At 56.3% G+C, this 19099-nt stretch overlaps 1 protein-coding gene across 8 annotated transcripts; it reads left to right on the top strand.

The window, feature by feature from the left end:
* Positions 1-33: 33 nt before the first annotated feature.
* PARP3 (poly(ADP-ribose) polymerase family member 3) lies at positions 34-18786 on the top strand. Of its 8 annotated transcripts, none has more exons than XM_030569717.1 (12): positions 34-68; positions 1113-1447; positions 7124-7327; positions 8936-9061; positions 10706-10897; positions 12194-12329; positions 14382-14608; positions 15390-15545; positions 16269-16355; positions 17013-17190; positions 17805-17951; positions 18221-18786. In XM_030569717.1, the coding sequence occupies exons 3-12, from the start codon at positions 7151-7153 to the stop codon at positions 18388-18390; spliced, it is 1596 nt and encodes a 531-aa protein (XP_030425577.1). In that variant the 5' UTR covers positions 34-68; positions 1113-1447; positions 7124-7150; the 3' UTR covers positions 18391-18786. The 8 variants fall into 8 exon arrangements, with proteins under 8 accessions (XP_030425577.1, XP_030425582.1, XP_030425584.1 ...); XM_030569722.1 differs by having other exon boundaries at positions 35-68; positions 1393-1447; XM_030569720.1 differs by lacking the exon at positions 34-68 and adding an exon at positions 6217-6286 and having other exon boundaries at positions 241-1447; positions 7127-7327.
* The last annotated feature ends 313 nt before the right edge of the window (positions 18787-19099 follow it).

The raw sequence follows: 19099 nt of genomic DNA, 5'->3' as shown, positions 1-19099 counted from the left end.
GCTTCTTCCGCAGCCGGTTTCGTTTTGCGTATGCGCAGTGCGCTCTTCTAAGGCGGGGGTTGTGTGGGGTGAGTGTGCCACGAGGGGGCGCTGGAGCTTGCTGCGCACGGCGCGCTGGGGTGGCCGGGCTCTGGCGGGAGCCTCGGGGCTGGGCGCTTGGGAGGTTAGGGGAGGGGCTGGTTGGGGAGCGGATTTGGGCCCTGGGGCTGGTTGGGGGGAGCGTTGGGGCTAGTTTCAGGGGAGGGGCTGGGCCCGCCCCTGGGGTAGTGATCTGTGTCGTGGTGGTGTGGGGGACCCTTGGTGCAGTAGCAGGTGGCAGCATTGAAGCTGGGGTCCCTGTGTGGGGTGGTGGCTTTGAGGGGTGCTGTTTAGATCTGGACTCTTGCTTTGGGGGTTTGGCAGACCCATGGGGCAGAGCGGGGAGGGTGAGCAGACAGGGCCTGCCCCAGGGGGTGCTGAGCAGTCATGGCTCCTGTTGGGTTCAACTGTGTGGGATGCTCAGCACCTTGCAGGATCTGGGCTAAAGGCCACTAGATTCTAGCAGAGTTCAGACTTTGGAACAGTAGCATCTAAACTGATCCCAGTTGGGCCTTGAAGTTCCCACCTCACTGGAGGACTGAGATGTCAGGCGGCAGAATTCATGGTGTCCTTCTGTGATGCCGTTCATCCACACGGCTCACTGCGCTGTGTGGAGCTGGTGGATGCTGGTATCCCGATTTGGCAGGGAGACACAGCTGGTGTTACTTGCGTAGAGTCACTTAAAAAAAATGAGGGGTAGCTAGGAAATAAACCTTGGGGGCAAATCTTCATCTGGTGTAAACTGCCACAGCTCCACTGGAGGGTTTACCTCCTGGACTGAGCATGTGCCCTAGCCACTAGCCCTCACTGCCCTCCTTCCCTGCTGCTGTTTAGCTCAGTGGTTCTCACCCCTGCAGCTGCACCCAGCTCAGAATTTCTGCGGGGAAAGAGAGGCTTGTCCTGACCATATTGTTCCAACAGGGACAGGTCTGAGCGCATCCAGGCTGGAATGTGGTGGCCTGGCTAAGAGCTACCCCCATGTCCTCCTTTCTAGGAAGGGGCCGGAGTTTCTCACTGCTGTCTCTTTCCCCTAGCAACTCCCCTCCAGTTCCCCTGAGCCCACACAGCGCAGAGCCCATGCCAGGCGACCTGCGAGCAGGCATTAGTCCTGGCACTGACAATGCAACGTGGGCTGCTGGCTCACTTCTTCCTTCCCCTGGGCTAAGCTCGCTCCTCTCCCACAAGAGGAGTTGCTTTGCAGTAGAAAGGCTGAGGTCACGGGGAGGAGGAGAATGGCAGGAAGAGTGGAAAGAGCAGGCGGCTGTGCGAGCTCCGGCTTGTCTAAACTTGTCGCCTTTGCATTTCTCCGCTGAGGCCGGCCGCAAGGAGCAGCCCTAGCCCCCCCAGTCTGCGAAGGAGCTCCAGGCAGGTGAGTGCACCTCTGTTTCCCCAGCAGGCCAGAGGGCAGTTGGAAAGCAGCTGAGTGGAGCCTGCAGCTGCCCTGTGAGTCTGTCCCTTGCTGGTAAAGCCCTGAGGGGCCTCAAGGGCAGGGCACACAATCTGCTGCCTTCAGGCCATGGCTCCTGGGATTGATCTGAAGCATGCTTAATTTTGGAAATGGAACTGCGGTCCTGGGCCTTCCCTGCCTGCCGAATTCCTCCTCCTCCTCCTCAAAGAAATCCTGGCTCACTACCAACAAACCCCAGGGTAACTCTAGTGCTCTCCCTGCTCCATCTCCGCCTCTCCAAAGCTCCCATTGCTTCGCTGTGCACAGAAATGTCTGGAAAGGCCCCATTCTCCACCCCTCCCTTGTTTATGTTGCTTGTTTGTTCTTTGCCCCTGCAGGGCTGCTGCCTGCCTAACTCATACACTACAATTATGGAGGTGATGCCACTCCCCGCCCAAAGAGATAGGTCTTGCACTGAGCCTGGCAAGATTCTGGGGCATTCTGCTCTATGGGTATTGCAGTATAGTCCATACAGTACAGCCATGTCTCTCTGGAGTCCCGTGAATCTCATACTCATGGAGTATGTAGGTTCAAATCTTCATTGCCCATTAGTAGGGATATTATCACTAGAGACTGAGCTGTGCAATCTCTGCCTGGAATTCTTCTGCCCAGCTATATTTCCTTCCTGTTTGGTCCTTGTTTTCTGTATGCTGCTCTTGGCTTATGTTACTTGGACACCTGGAATAAATCAGGTGATTCTTCCAACCCAGGTTCGCATTTGGTTTAGGGTCTGCTGCTGGCATTGTGTTTCTTTGCACCAGGGTATGCAAATGAAGCTTAAATGGAGAAGTGCAGCCAAGTACTTGCCACTTGGCTGGGTGTATTAAATCTCTCGTGGTCCCAAGGGAGAGGTTGTGTTTGAGCTGCTTTTTCTGCCTCTTTCCCAGAATAGGGGGGCAAACAGATCATGTGCCCATAAACCTCTTCACTTTACATTTTAAAGATGACCTGCCCCATATAGATTTGTGCCCTCCCTCCCACCATGCTTTCTGCTTACAGGAGGCTTGGAAGGTTGGAAGGTTTGGCAGTTTCGTGCCTTAGAAATATTAGGCATGGCAAGCCTAGTCTTCTCTGGCTTTACTGGAGGACTCCTTGGCAGCTGCTTGTGTGGACTGAAAGGTCAATCTTTAACCAAGAGAGCTTTTCTCCAAAGTGTTTAGTAGGTGTTTGAATTCAATAGAGTTAAAATAAAATATCAGTGTTTTAAACAGTGTGAATAAAAATGCTTTCCCTTCCCAGTTCATTAGATTTCACTCTTTTGGTGTCTGTGATGTTATAATTTTAGTTCTTCGGTGGTCCATAGAGTCTTCCAGAGTAGGCTAAAGCAGCTTCCTATCTAAGAACTAAGCAGTAGTAGTAGTATAATAATGTAAAAAATAGAGGAGCAAAGAAATTTGAAAAAATGTTGTGTTTTCTTTGGGCATCTTAAAAAGCACACTAGAGCACAACACATTTGTCCCTGTTCAGGGCTACTGCCCCTATATTTCCCCCTTTCTGGTCCACCAGAGGCTTCTCAGCTGTCACCTCTCTTGGACAGAGGTGCAAGCCAGACTGCCTAAACAGACTAGTGTCGACACTTCACTTTCTCCTCAGCGATCCTGAACAGCATAACGGCCCGCAGTTATCAGTTACCACCCAGCTCTTTCTAAGCAAGCATATTTATTCTTAAGGTGAACGCATTACAGAGAAAGATATTAATAACATTAAAAGAACCTACACGTATGCTAAAAGCCTTACCACAGGTCACCCCAATTCCAGCCTCTGGGCCTGGGACATGTCAGTCCTTCAAACTCCACAGCTGGATTTTTAGTGTGGCTATGAGTTCATAACCAGCTCAGATTCAGAACCATCAGGAATAGTCCTGGCTCTTTCTTTATACAGCTTGAGCCTTTGATCTTGGCCTCAAGTAATAAATAATCAGCAGGCAATGGCTCACACCTCAGGGTATAGTTTCAAAAGGCCAGTTATCTTTGAAAACTCATGGCGATGGGGGATGTCCTGGATGACTGGAAAAAGGCTAATGTAGTGCCCATCTTTTAAAAAGGGAAGAAGGAGGATCTGGGGAACTACAGGCCGGTCACCTCAATCCCTGGAAAAATCATGAAGCAGGTCCTCAAGGAATCAATTCTGAAGCACTTAGAGGAGAGGAAAGAGATCAGGAACAGTCAGCATGGATTCACCAAGGGCAAGTCATGCCTGACTAACCTAATAGCCTTCTATGAGGAGATAACTGGATCTGTGGATGAGGGGAAAGCTAACTTTTGATACAGTCTCCCACAGTATTGTTGCCAGCAAGTTAAAGAAGTATGGGCTGGATGAAAGGACTATAAAATGGATAGAAAGCTGGCTAGATCGTCGGGCTCAAAGGATACTGATCAATGGCTCCATGTCTAGTTGGCAGCCGGTTTCAAGCAGTTCCCCCCAAGGTTCGGTCCTGCGGCCGGTTTTGTTCAATATCTTCATTAATGATCTGGAGGATGGCGTGGACTGCACCCTCAGCAAGTTTGCAGATGACACTAAACTGGAAGGAGTGGTAGATATGTTGGAGGGTAGGGGTAGGACACAGAGGGACCTAGACAAATTAGAGAATTGGGCCAAAAGAAACCTGATGAGGTTCAACAAGGACAAGTGCAGAGTCCTGCACTTAGGACCGAAAGAATCCCATGCACTGTTACAGACAAGGGACTGAATAGCTAGGAAGCAGTTCTGCAGAAAAGGACCTAGGGGTTACAGTGGATGAGAAGCTGGGTATGAGTCAGCCTTCTTGGCAACAAGGGCACACAGTTAACGGCATTTTGGGCTGTATAAATAGGGGCATTGCCAGCAGATGGAGGGATGTGATCATTCCCCTCTATTAGACATTGGTGAGGCCTCATCTGGAGTACTGTGTCCAGTCTGGGGCCCCACACTATAAGAAGGATGTTGACAAATTGGAAAGAGTCCAGTGGAGGGCAACAAAAATGATTAGGGGACTGGATCACATGACCTACGAGGAGAGGCTGAGGGAACTGGGATTGTTTAGTCTGCAGAAGAGAAGAAGGGGGAGGGGGGATTTGATAGGGGGTTCCAAAGAGGATGGATCTAGACTGTTCTCAGTGGTACCAGATGACAGAACAAGGAGTAATAGTCTCAAGTTGCAGTGGGGGAGCTTTAGGTTGGATATTAGGAAAAACTTTTTCACTGGGAGGGTGGTGAAGCACTGGAATGGGTTACCTAAGGAGGTGGTGGAATCTCCTTCCTTAGAGCTTTTTAAGGTCAGGCTTGACAAAGCCCTGGCCGGAATGATTTAGTTGGGGATTGGTCCTGTTTTGGGCAGGGGGTTGGACTAGATGACCTCCTGAGGTCCCTTCCTACCCTGATATTCTATGTATAGCTGGACGTGGGGTATTTGCATTCACCTCCCTGTAGCTTTTCCCCATGAAAACCACTTAACACGTTTTGTTCCATAGTCCATTCTTGTCTGGCCCATTGTTCGCTATAGTTCTGTGAACCCCCAGGTTTCTCATCTCCCTCTCCCCCCTGGAGCAGTTATGTAGAATCCAGGCCCTCAAATGAATGGTTAATGTATTAGTAATACAGTGGGCCCCAGAGAGCCTCAAACTTAGTTCATTGAGCTCTCCCAGGGATACTGCAGAAAACTGACACATCTGTGACACCACTTCTCCCACCCCTTAAAAATTCCTCAATCAGCAACCAGTCACCAAGGAAACCTGTGTGTCATGGTCACCCAAAGGGGGCGCTCTTCCAGTCGGCCAAGGGGCTGTTTCTTTTAGCTGCGTGTTGTGTAGGACACGCTTGTTGTGCCAGTGCATCCTAACACAACATGCTTTGTGTTGCTGCATAATCCCATCACGCTGCTTTTTTGCCACATCGCGGCTGGATGCTGAGTGAAGTCTGCAGGTTTAACCCAGGGGGCTGAGTATGAAATCCCCATTGATGTCAGCTTGGCTGGAGCTGCCTGGGTTTGACTGGGTGTGGTTCAGTTGGAGTGTGTGCTTGTGCTGTCAGATCACCATGCTCGACTCAAACAAAGGTGAGGGGACATTTAAATAAGGATCCAGCAAAACTGGTTCCTCCTTGGCTGTGCTGAGCCTGAAAGACCTGGTTTGATTGTTCAGAATGTCAGAGCATTTGCCCACAATGGCCAGGTGAACAGTGCTAGAAACTGGCTTTGCCAGATCTGTGTTTAAACAGAGAGTTTAGAGACAGGGCCTTCCCTTAAGCAGAGATCTCACATCAACGAGTCAGCCTCTGATCACCACCTCTCTCCCAAGGAGTAAAGACCCACCCATGCTACAAATACAGCCGAATCAGGGACCTGGTGACAGTCAGGCTTTTGCTGCCACTCCTCTCACTCTGGTAGGATAGCCCCTATGGGGCCGGAGAGGAACAGCAATGCCTGGGATGCAGTCCAGGACTTAGGCTCTGCAGGAGAGTGCTGGAAACACATATTCACCAGCCTGACCCAGAGTGCAGCAGGCTAAACTTCCCCCCCGGCCTCCCCATCAGCATGCTCCCTGGGCTGGTAGCCACCGTCAGATGATTACAAGTGGATTAGCTGGACGTATCCATTGACCGACACAGGGTACTAGACAGGTATTTCATTCGTTGAGCTTGCCTCCTGTCAGTTTTCAGAGTAGTAGCCGTATTAGTCTGTATCTGCGAACAAGTACTCCTATTTCTCCTGTCAGCATTTGGGAGAGACACACTGCTCTGTATGGACCAAGGACTGAGCCCAGACTAACCAAACATCCTCTGAGGGTCAGTGGTTTCCCCTTCTTCCTCTTTGGTTGCCTTTGCCACTCATCATCCTCGTCCTTCCTCAGCCACTTCAGTGCTGCATGGTCCTCACTAGTCACATCCCGTCTGACCCAGCCCCTGGGCCTTGGACTGTAAGTTCTTTGGGACAGTGGCTGCGGCTTGGCTTCTTCCTTGTATGCTCATCACACTTCTGAGTGCTTCAAAATGCACAGTAGCAGCTGGGGAGGCTTGCACTTTCTTGGCATGTATGGGGCTGGTGGGCTAGAGTGGGGATGGGAGGGAGGTTTTGCTAAGCAGATATGGGGAGTTGTCCTGTGAGGGCTCCAGTGGAAGGGCTGGGGAAAGTCTCAGTATAGTCCAGCTGTGCTAGCACTGGAAACTTGAGGGCGCCTGGGCTTGGGACATTTCCATGGCAGCTTTTGTAGACTATTGCAAAGTATCTTCCATCTAAGGATCTCCATGCACTTAACACACTAGTGAGATGAAGCCTTACACATCCCTCTCTTCGAGCTGGGGAACGATTATTATCCCCACTTTATGGGTGGGGAAACTGAGGTGTAAAGGAGCGTGAAGTGGCTTGCACCAGCTCACACACCAAGTCAGTGGCAGGGCTGGGAGCAGAACCCAGGTCTCCAGGTGCCATAAGCACAAGACTAGCCGTCGTCCCTGGACCCAGTCCTGAAGAGCTCTTGGTGTTTACCCACTCCTTGTATAGCTTTGAGATAATCCTGGGAATTGAGCAGGCTGCTGGCCTGTGGCAGAGAACACCCCCCTTGCCCTCCATCCTGCCTCTGCAGGACGTAAGGGACTCTGACGGAGGCCTAATTCTTATTGCAGCAGAGTGGCCATTGCTGCAGGGGAGCAATGGCCCCCAAACGCAAGGCGCCTGCCAAGGCCCAGACCCAGGACAAGAAGGTGAAGCAGGAGTCAGAGGAGGACAGCGTCCGCTCCACCGTGGAGGCGCTGAAGACCGCTCCCAAGGAGAAGCTTAAAGCCAAGATCGACTCTGCCTGCCAGCTGAGCAATGGCGGCGATGCCCAGGTATGAGTGAGGCTCAGGCAGCAGGGTCCCCTGGAGGGGGAGGAGACACCTTCCCATGTCACCTGGCCCCAGGACTGGCCTTAGTGAAAATGGTTTGGGCAAACTTGTATTTTGGTGCCTCCTCCTCCCACCATTGCCCCGGCTCCTACGGGCTCACTGGGCGCCCCCCCCCCATTACCTTCAGGCCATTACCAATACTTCATATGAAATGTCCACAGGAAAGTCCATTCAATGTAGATGAGCATCTCCCATGGTCCATTGTGAGTTAAGTGCCCCTTGATGAGCCACTTACTTTGACCAGTCCCTTCAGGATATGCTGGCTAACTACCTTGTTACTCCAGACGCAAACATTTGAAATACAGATATAGAGCCAATACTCAAACTTCAAATACAAAAATGATGCATGCATGCACCTAGCATAAACGTATTCAGGAAATCATAACCTTTTCATAGACATCTTACATGCCACATTTTGTACAAGATTTGTTGCAAATATGTAAAAGTGGTTGCAACGATCTACATGGTCATGTTTTAATTAGATAGTGTCACAATGAGTAAACTGCTACAACTAGCAGATTCCTAGGTCACTGTCCGCAGAAGCACAGAAGTAAGGGTGGCATGGCATATGGTATATTGCTACGCTTACTTCTGTGCTGCTGTGGTGGCTTGTGGTGCCTGGCACTTGGCCTGTGGCTCAAGGCAGGCTTTACGCTGTCACATGGGGGCTGCATCTTGCCATAGCCCTCCTGCAGCCCCTAGCCACACCGGGCTCACTGCAGGCATTTTGACAGGAAGTACTAAGCAGTAATAACAACGAAAGGTGTGTGTGTGTGTGTGAGAGAGAGAGAGCCTGTGTGTGTGTGTCTTGGGATTGTGAGACTAACACACACACACAGTCTGTGTTGGGGGGACTTTAAGAGACAGAGTGTATGTGGGTTTGAGAACCTGTGTGTGTGTGTGTTAGTCTCACAATCCCAAGACACACACACACTGTGTGTTAGGGAAGTTTGAGAGACAGCGAGTGCACTGTCACTTTAAGTCTCCCCTCCCTCACCCCTGCTCTGCCCAGCTCCCTCCTCCCCCCAACTCATGTGCCCCCAGTGACCAGCCTCGGTTGGTCAGTGGCCAGCTAGCGGGAGCCCGAGTCCTTTATGGTGCCCCACTGGCTACAGTGCCGTGGGCATGGGCCCCATTTGCCCAGCCGTGAGGCTAAATGCTGGTGCTCAGAGAGCCCGCTGCCTGAACCCTGGGAGAGAAGGCAGTTCAGGGGTTGCAGCAGAGCTGCAAGGACTCGGTCCCTGGGAGCTGTAAAACACTCTGGCCTTTCAGCCTACGCAGAGCTGAAAGAGACCTCTCCCCTCCAAACCCCATCAGCTAACGCTGGTCCACAGGACAGTCCCAGAGATCCTGGCCTGAGGGAGCCCCTCCCTGTCTGACCCACTGCAGACCCCATTACTAATGCTGCTCCACAGGACAGTCCCAGGGATCCTGGCCCAAGAGAGCCCCTCCCTGTTTGACCCCAGCACAGGCTGTCCTGGAGCAGTCGTGTAGCCATCCCTGCTTGAGGGGACACTCACGTTCACTGCTCTCCTGTGGTGTGTTGGGTAGATCCATGAGGATTACGACTGCATGTTGAACCAGACCAACATCGGAAACAACAACAACAAGTTCTACATCATCCAGCTCATCGCTCACAATGGCAGCTACAGCTGCTGGAACCGCTGGGGTCGCGTGGTGAGTACCCTGCGCCCAGGCCAGCCACCAGCACAGCTGGGCCTGTATCTCCCTCTGCCAGCCACGAGGGGGCGTTGTTACAGGAGCTACCTCTGCTGCTATGAGGCCAAGGCCCAGCCAGGGCCGCCCATCCTAGGGGACATGACAGTAAGCTAAATCCAGGGCGGTTAGACATGGCACCTGCACCACCCTCCTGTGCAGAAGCTGGGTGTTTAAATTACATCCTTTACTTGCTGGCATTTGTTTGTTTATTTGTGTGGCTGCACAGACCCACATGCTCTTCTTTTCCCCCTGCCCCCACCTCCTTGGGTACTGGAGGTGGCAGACCCCACCAAAGTCTCCTTGGGGAGACTCAGGGAGGACACAGCACACCCTTTCCTCTCCCTCCGGACAGGCCAGGGAAAGAGAGGCTGAAGCCATCGGGCATGTCCCCCCCGAGAGGTGCCGGTGGGGGTATCTGGCTCCCTCTCCAGGAGGGACTTGTCAAGCTGTGAGCTCTGCAGGGGCTATCTCGCTGTGCGTGCAGTGCCCAGTACACTGGGGGATGGACACTGCCATGTAAACAGGTGATTTACCTTGGCTGCTGTAGTGAGATTCCCTCTGTGACCACTAGGTGTCAGTCTCAACTGCTTCCTCAGGTTCTAGGAACTCCCCTTGCTGATGTCAGGGTCATGGGGAGACAGTCCCAGCCCAAGCCAGTGTTAGCACTAGGGCTGTTAGCCTCAGTGCCCTGAGCCCTGGTGACTCAGATCTCTGCTACATGGTCCCAAGGAGTCCGAGCCTCGCAAACTCCTGAGCCAGGCGAGGGACAGCCCAGCCCGGTGCCTCACTGACAAGGTCCCAGGAGCTCTAGGGCTGTCCCTGCCCTAATTTGCTTTACACAGTGCTGGGTGCAGCTGGTGTAGCTTTAACTTCCAGGCAAACAGGGCTCCGGTAGCCTGTGGTGATGGTGTGACAGACGGGGCAACTTCCTGCCGCTTTTTGGGAGACCAGCTGGTATTAGGTGTAGGCCAGGTTAGACCATCCTATGGAATCAAGTCTCTTGCTCTCCCTGTCCAGATAGGAGCCACCTGCTCCCATCATGGTTCTCTTGCCTGCCGCTTTCCTCTTTGTGGCTATTCTTGCAGGGGCCATGGGCACTTGGCAAAGCAGGGGGAAACCACTGTTAAGTAAACACTTCTTCCCATCCATTGCCCTGGGCAAAAAACTAGCGGAGGCATTGCACTTTGGCAGGAAAATCACCTCTATCTGTAATGTCCCTCATCTGACTTACCCAGGCTAGCCAGAATAACCCTATCCTGGGATTGGAATACGAGAGTGACATTTTGGGTGGCTTGGCAAAACTGGGCTTGCAGAAGAGTCAGAGTCAGGCTTAGCTGGGAAGGTCAGTTAAGTGGATTCATGTCCCAGAAGGATACATGCAGCCTGTGGAGATTACCCAGCATGCAGTGCAGCCTTGTTGCCTTTATCAAATGGAGAATTGCATGCTGGGTCCTGTAGTCTCCACAGGCTGCACCTGTGTGAAGGCGCCTGCTGTTGCGCTGTAGAGGCCAGTTGGAGCCCTCAGTTGAAGGGGAAGATGAGCAGTGAGCACAGGGGAGGGGGATCAAGCCTGACCCTGCTGTGGGTTTCTTCCCTTCCTAGGGGGAGGTGGGACAGTCAAAGCTCAGCCCCTTCCCTTCCTTGGAAGCCGCCAAGAAGGACTTTGAGAAGAAGTTCCGGGAGAAGACCAAGAACAGCTGGGCTGAGCGGGAGAACTTTGTGGCCCACCCTGGCAAGTACACCCTGATCGAGGTGCAGCATGGGGCTGAGGAGGAGCAGGAGGTGACCATGAAGGTGAGTAACTGAAGAGCCCTGGGATAAGTATGGCTGCCCCCACGTGGAGCCAGGGAAACAGGAACTTTCCTGAGTGGCTAGGGGGATATGTGCCGTGGGGCTGAGGGGCTGGCGCAGCCTCGTTTGGAGACTTAGGGGAGCAGGGAAGGCAGCCCCCCTCCTGGCTGCGCAGTTGCAATGCAGGGGCCACGTCCTGAAGTCCTGACTTGGATATGTATCCCGCTGCTGCCTGAGGGTATGTCTACATCTACAATTTTGCAGCGCTGGTTGTTACAGCTGTATTAGTACAGCTGTATAGGGCCAGCGCTGCAGAGTGGCCACACTTACAGCAACCAGCGCTGCAAGTGGTGTTAGATGTGGCCACACTGCAGCGCTGTTGGGCGGCTTCAAGTGGGGTTCGGGGAACGTGAGAGCAAACCGCGGGGAAGCAGGTCTCCTTCCCCGGGTTGCTCCAGTGTTCCCCGAACCCCCCTGCAAGCAGATCTCCTTCCCCGCGGTTTGCTCTCGCATTCCCCGAACCCCCGTGCAAGCAGGTCTCCTTCCCCGCGGTTTGCTCTCGTGTTCCCCGAACCCCCCTGCAAACCGCGGGGAAGGAGACCTGCTTGCACGGGGGTTCGGGGAACGTGAGAGCAAACCGCGGGGAAGGAGACCTGCTTGCACAGGGGTTCGGGGAACGCGAGAGCACACCGCGGGGAAGGAGACCTGCTTGATTACCAGAGAGGTATCCTCAGGTATGCTGGGATACCTGCTTATTCCACGGAGGTCAAGAAAAGCGCTGGTAAGTGTCTACACTTGATTACCAGCGCTGGATCACCAGCGCTGGATCCTCTACACCCGAGACAAAACGGGAGTACGGCCAGCGCTGCAAACAGGGAGTTGCAGCGCTGGTGATGCCCTGCAGATGTGTACACCTCCTAAGTTGCAGCGCTGTAACCCCCTCACCAGCGCTGCAACTTTGTGATGTAGACAAGCCCTGAGAGTGCAACGGGAGCTGGTGGGAGTTTTGCCTCCATGAGAGTGAGCGAGGGCCTCAGGGTTTGGCCCACAGGCGGCAAAGTAACATGTTCTGCTTCAGATGACGGCCCCAGTTCACCCCCCCCAGGGCAGCTCCCCGCTGGAGACAAACTTCCATGGGGAGGGGTGGCTGAGCAGGGCTGGGGGGATCCATTGCTGGCTCTGTCAGCTCTGGGGGGCTTTTTCTCTGCAGTAGGCTTGGTGGTGGGTGGGAATGTCCTATGGGGGCGGGGGGAGCCCCTCTGCCTGTCTGAGCTGGCGCTTTCCTCTCCCCTCCCCCAGGTGGACAGCGTGGATGGAGGGAAGTGCTTCAAGCAGAGGACGCTGCCCTGCAGCCTGGACAAGGCCACCCAGGAGTTGGTCTCACTCATCTTCAGCAATGACATGTTCAAAGAGGCCATGCAGACCATGAATATCGGTACAGTGGGGAGCGGGGCCCTTGGGGGATGCGGGGGGGAAGCAGCCCACACCTCCGCACCATCGGCCCCGCTGCAGCCCGGGGCTCCTGGCTGGGGGCCCAGCAGCCCTGCTGAGTGTTTCTGTTAGCTGTCTCCAGGGCTTGGTCAGAGGGGCCAGGCCATGCTGCTCTAGGGAAGTGGTTTTCAAACTGTGGGTCACGACCCAGTACTGGGTTGCGGAACGTATAGCACTGGGTCGCGATGGCTCTGGTCAGCACTGCTGACCAGACCGTTAAAAGCCCGTTGGCGGTGCTGCCCAGCTAAGGTAGGCTAGGCTGGGAACCAGCCAAAGGGAGCTGGCAGGGGTGGGGGGCAGTGCCTGTGGGTGAGAACCACATGGAGTTGCTTAGGAGCTGGACCTACTGCTGGCTGCTTCTGGGGTGCAGCGCAGTCCATGGTGCCAGGACAGGCAGGAAGCCTGCGTTAGCACCCTCACTGCGCCACTGACCAGGAGCTGCCCAAGTTTAGCCCATACCCCAATCCTCTGCCCCAGCCCTGAGCCCCCCCAACTCAGAGTCCCTTCCTGCACCCTAAGCTCCTCATCCTCAGCCCCATCCCAGAGCCTACACCCTCAGCCCAGAGCCCTGACCCCCTCCCACAACCCAACTCCCTGCCCCAGCCCAGAGTCCCCTCCCAAAACCTTCATCCCCAGCTCCATTGCGTTGCGAGCATTAACAATTTTCTTCAACTGGGTCACCAGAAAAAAAAATTTGAAAAAATTGAAAACCCCGTGTTCCCCCTGCCTAGAACCCAGACCCCCTGCTGGCTGCTTCCGGGGTGCAGCGTGGTGTTAGAACTGGTAGGCACTAGCCTGCCTTAGCTGAGCAGCACTGCCAACAGGACTTTCAATGTCCTGGTCGGCAGTGCTGACCAGAGTGACTCAGTGCCTTACGTGCCGTGACCCAACAAACTTTGAAAAACGCTGCTCTATATCAGTGGTCTCCAAACTTTTTTGATTGCACACCCCTATCATTAAAAAGTTTTGAGAATGCACCCCTTTCCGTGCTGCCCCAAGCCAAAAAAAAAGCCAAAACAAAACGCTGACTCCCCTGCTCGGACTGCCAAAGCAAAAAAAAAAAAAAAAAAAAAGCCATCCGAACTGCCGAAGCGGTGCTGCTCCTCCTGCCGCACACCCCGAAGGATCCTCTTGTGCACTCCCCACTTTGGAGACCACTGATCTAGATCACAGGGTGACTGGCTGAGTTGTTGTTTGTAATCAACCTGTTCCAAGCTTTGGAGCTGGGTACCTAGGGCAATGATGGAAGTGAGCTTGGTGCTCCCAGCCCCTAGAACTGTGTTGCAAAGCTGTGTGATAGGTGGATGGTTCTGCTCAGGAGCAGTCCCAGGTCTGGAATAGCAGGGGCTGCAGGTCAGGCTGAAGGGCACTGGCAGAGCTGTGGGGGGCCCAGGGCTGGAATAGCAGGAGGCTGCAGGGCATTGGCAGGGCTGTGGGAGGCTCAGGGGTGGAATAGCAGGGGCTGCAGGGTAGGCTGGAGGAGCATTGGCAGGGCTGTGGGGGCTCAGGGCTGGAAGAGCAGGGGCTGCAGGTCAGGCTGGAGGGCATTGGCAGGGCTATGGGGGCTCAGGGCTGGAATAGCAGGGGGGCTGCAGGGACATTGGCAGGGCGGCTGCAGATCAGGACTGAGAGGCATTGGCAGAGCTGTGTGGGGAGCCCCAGTTGGAATAAAGGGGTGCTGCAGGTTAGGGTAGAAGGGAGTCGAACTGACCTCCTGCTCGCTCCTCGTTGTCCGGAGGAAGGTGCCTGTGATGATGACCCATGGCTGGGGCTGGGTGTGAGGCAGAGGTCTGCTGCAGGCGTGCAGAAAAAGCACTGCCCTGAGGGATGGGGGAGAGGCTTGTATGAGCTCAGGGTCTCTGTGAGGGATTGCCCTGGGGCCCCCGAGGGGAAGGGATCATGCTTAGGTCTGGGGGGGATGCAGGTGCCCCTGCTGGCAGCCACCTGAGCCATCCATTGCTCGTCTCCCCTCCCCATGCCTGTCTGCCGACCCCAGACGTGAAGAAGATGCCACTGGGGAAGCTGAGCAAGCAGCAGATCGCCAAGGGCTTCGAGGCCCTGGAGGCCATTGAGACGGCTCTGCAGGAGCAGCCGTTGTCCTGCAGGCAGCTGGAGGAGCTGTCGTCCCGCTTCTACACCATCATCCCCCACAGCTTCGGCCGCGCCAGGCCCCCTCCCATCAACACACAGGAGATCGTCCAGGCCAAGAAGGACATGTTGCTGGTAAGGGTCCTGCCTGCAGCAATTGGGCTGGGTCTGCACTGTGCTGGATTCTCCTGCTGGCCAGGGCGGGACCCCCCAGTGCCAGGGCCAGGCCTCCCTTCCTCACAGCCTTCCTGCTGCCTGCCCAGTCTCCCAGATGGGAATGTTTTCCCTCCCCCTGGCCCTGGGCTGAGGCCGGCTGGATTTTCCTGGGGCCATCAGCGCAGCATCTCCTTCTGACTGGGGGAAGAAGTCTGTGCTCCAGGACAGCACTTGGGGAAGCCACCACCATCACCCCTGCTGTTGCCGTGGTGGTGAGGTGGGGTGGTACTGTGCTATTTGCTTCCTTGGTTCTAGAACGGGGCCGGAGTGCCCTGTGAGAGGGAGAAGAGGCCCAGCCCTGCACAGAGAAATAGCCACCCGGAGTCTGCGGCATCTCCTTGTTGGCATGTCTGGTGCTCGCCTGGGAGCCCAGCGGGTTAGGAGGCACGGCGCTGCCCACCACCACCCCAGCAGGGAGGCCCACTGAATAATGTGTGGGCCATGTGCATCCAAATTCCCATGAGCGCTGTGGGCGAAAGGGCCTCTCCTTCCCCAGGGGTGTAAAACCAGACCCCCTTGGGGAGCCTCCGGGCAGGCTGAGGCCATGCTGCGAAGGACAGCAGGGCATACAAACCTCAGCTGGGGTCATGCCCACCCTTGGCCATGCTGTCTCTGGACAGGATGGGCAAGGAGCTTCCAGGGCTACTAAGGGGTTAAAGTGGCCCACCCTTCCCATCAGCCTGGCTCTCTGCCTTGGTAGGTGCTGGCAGACATTGAACTGGCCCAGAGCCTGCAGGCACAGAAGAAAGAGGAGGAGGAGGTGAAGGTGGAGGAAGTGCCTCACCCGCTGGACAAGGACTATGAGCTTCTGAAGTGTGAGCTCACCCTGGTGGACCCGGCGTTGGAGGATTACCAGGTCTGGAGGGGCTGGTGCACGCCAAGTGTCTTGGTGGAGGCAGCAGCTTGGGCAGGGGAGAGATGTGGGGGTCACTAGCCCAGTGTGAGAAGGGGTTGTGGGCTGTCACTTCCCTGAGGGAGCGCCTGAGAATATGGGGTCCTTCGGTTGGTATTTCCATCTTGGTCTGTACAGTGCCAACCCCGCCTCCTGCATGGCACTTGTCTGGTATGGAAGGGAAGCTGCTTCCTCCAAGGCCCACCAGGAGGGATGTGAGTGCCCCTCCCCCTCAACCCCCAGGCTATCTCAGCACTGCGTGGGCTCTCCAAGCTGGGGTGAGAGCCAGGGAGGAGCCTGGTGTAGGTGAATTGGCCTCTCTCCCCAGGGGTTAGTCCCTCCAGGCCATTGAGGGGTTCCGCTAATGGAGCTGACAGGGCCAGGGTGGGAGCCCAGGCCTGGTGAACTTGTGGGTCTGAGCTGGAGCTGCTGGAGGTGTTGGGAACAGGGGCGGTTCTGGGTGTGGAGGGAGTGAATGTTTTCAGGTGTCATCATGCCAGAGGCTTCTCCCGCACCAAGCAGAGAAACCTCCTGTGGGATGGGTCGCAAGCCTAGAGCCCCCCGTGTGGACCTCTGTGGTAGCCAGGGCAGGAGGGATGGGGGGCCGGCACTGAGGGGGTGAGCAGAGGACTGCTGTTGCCCGGTCTTGCCCCAGGTGCCCCCCAATCACTCTGGTCTCTCCCACAGGTGATCCAGACCTACGTAGAGAAGACTGGGGTGAGCCACCGGAAGGTCAAGATCCTGAACATCTGGAAGGTGAAGAGGGAAGGAGAGGTGAGAGCACTAGTGTCCTGCCACTCGCGGGTGCATGTGTCCATGAGCCCTTGCTCGTTGGCCAGGTGGGGGAGAGTTTGGCCCCCCGCAGCTCCCCCTGGACACAAACAGCTGCTGGATGCGGTGCCTGGCTCCGTATCAGGCCCCAAGAGCCAGCGGTGCCCTGGCTGTGCAGCAATTGCAACACGGGCTCAGCCCCAGCAGCTTCCAGCTGCTCTGCCTCGGTTCAGCATTGACCATTTAACTGTGCTCAGGGCAGGTCTCGTCAGCCGGCACTCATGGGTGCAGCAGAGGGAGTCTGGCCTTGCCCAGGGCTGTCATCGTGGCTGATGTCAGTGGCTCGGAACTGGTGCTGGCAACGGGCGAAGGGGGCCTCTGGCAGCCTGGGCAGAGGCCGAAGGCTACAGGGGCTCGGAGCATCAGCTGCCCTCGGGCCTCTCAGCTGCCTCCCCCAGGACAGCAGTGGGGGAAGCGGATACTGCTCTCCCTGCTGCCCGCATCAGTCCTGTTGGCTGCAGGGCTGTGGATCCAGCCCCTTCCCCCAGCGCTGAGATTCCTTCTTCATCAGTGAGGTTATGAGCGGTGTTGGCTGGGAGTGCACAGCAATTGAGGCCCCACTCTGTCTGGAGCTGAGGACTGCCCTGTCCGGCTCCGCAGAGCGAGCGCTTCAAGGCTCACGACAACCTGGAGAACCGGCGCCTGCTGTGGCATGGCACCAACGTGGCCGTCGTAGCCGCCATCCTCAAGAGCGGCCTGCGCATCATGCCGCACTCCGGCGGGCGTGTGGGCAAGGGGCTTTACTTCGCCTCTGAGAACAGCAAGTCGGTGGGATATGGTAAGGCCCACAGCTACCCAGTCTAGGGAGCTCTCCCAGCCACCCCCACCCCTCTCATATCCCCTCCGGGCAAGAGGAGACGCTGGCAGCCTCTGCAAGGCGAGTATCTGTCTGGGGACAGTGGGAAGCCCATGGCATTACATTCTCAGGGCCCCCTTTCCCTCTCCTGCCCCAGGTCTGTGCCTCCTGGATGGTGTGGCCCTGCTGGCAGTGCCAGGTGCGGCAGGGCTGAGTCTGACACACCTGGGTGGTGGGATGGCACAGACGGGTGTGAGCGAGAGGTTAGACTATGGGAGAGTGAAGCGAGGAGAGCAGCTTCCCCCTCCTCTTGGCAGAAGAGAGCTCCTGGCTTGGGGAAGCAGGGCTCCCTGGCTTTCCAGGTGGCTTTAATAGGCCACAGCAGAGGGGTGATTGGAAGCACTGGGGGTGCAGTGAGTGCTGTCCCCGCCCATAGTCAGGGCGGGGCAAAGGAGCAGAACCGCCCAGGGCAGTGTGTTGCTGCCAGCTCTGAGGAGTGCTACGGGGCAGGCTGTGCCAGCTTGGCGGCCAGGCCAGGCATGGAAATGGGCCTTGCAGCCAGCCTCAGCAGCACAGGCCGGTCTTCCCCTCTCCAGTGAGCTGCACCTCCCAGGGGGTCGGGATCATGTTCCTCAACGAGGTGGCCCTAGGCAAGGAGTATCGGATCACCCAGGACGACTCGTCATTGCGCAAGGCCCCCCCAGGGTATGACAGTGTGATCGCCTGTGGTCGGACTGAGCCAGGTGAGTGCGCTCCCCGATCTGCCCTCCCCACTGGGGGCTGCCACCCGCCTGTGGGGAGGTGGAGGGGGTGGGGATTCAGAAGGGAGCAGGCTGGAGGTGCTGGCAATGGCGGGGCATGACAGAGATGACGGGGATTTGGAGCTGGAGATGGGGGGATGGTGGAAAGTGGGATTTTGGAGATGGGATAAGTGGGGGTCTCGCACAGCCTGGTGCTGGCAGTTCTTGGCCCAGTCCCATGCGCTAACCCCTTCCTTGTCCCACCCTCCCAGACCCTGCTTGTGACCGAGAGCTGATGGTCGAGGGCAGGAAGGTGCTGGTGCCGCAGGGGAAGCCCATCCCCATGGCCAAGTACCAGGACTCCTCCTTCAGCCAGAGCGAGTACCTGATCTACCAGGAGAGCCAGTGCCAGATCCGCTACCTGCTCCAGCTCCGACTCTGAGGTGCTTTCCCACAGGCCCAGCACCCCTCCAGCTCCCGGAGACCGTGGCCAGCTGTGCCGATGGCGACGATGCCTCGGGGTGCGACCTGCGGCAGGGTGAGATGACAGTGCTCAGTGAGCTGGCTGCAGGAATGCCTCTGTTGCCTGCTGGCTCAGGATCCCTGGGTCCCATGGGCCTGGAAGTGATGCTCTATGACATGCCATGAAGTGTGTGGCTCCTGCATTCGGAGTCCCTGAGCCATGCTGCCTGGAGGAGGGGGCTGGGGCGCAGCTGCCGTAGCCAGTTAAACTCCCAGCAGCCTCTGTTGGGGCTCCAGGGGGAGTGCTGGAGTCTGCGAGCAGCAGGGCTCTCCGAGGCCTTCTGTGAGTGTAAATAAAAGTGTGTGCAGATTGCAATCAGCTTTCCCCCATGTGTCACTCTGGCGCTGGAGAATTCAGCGGGGGTCGGATCCAGGGGCTGGCACGGGCACATCGCTTTGGCTTGCTCTTGCTCCCAGAGCTCTTGTCTGGGATCAAGGGACACCCCTCCCCTTTTTGAGAGGCCTAGGAAACGGGGCCTGCCACAGACACAGCCCCCCCCCCCCCCCGGGAGATCCGCTCACCCTGCACAGTGGCCTCAGGAGATGTGGGCTGGCCTGTAGGGATGGGCGTGCCCTACCCAGGAGACATGCTGTGGTGGCTGTGGGTGAGGAGATCAGGGCAGGGATCA

Source organism: Gopherus evgoodei, chromosome 7 (assembly GCF_007399415.2).
Source record: "Gopherus evgoodei ecotype Sinaloan lineage chromosome 7, rGopEvg1_v1.p, whole genome shotgun sequence".
Classification (NCBI taxonomy): Eukaryota; Metazoa; Chordata; order Testudines; family Testudinidae; genus Gopherus; species Gopherus evgoodei.
This window is presented reverse-complemented; position numbering and strand designations above follow the sequence as displayed.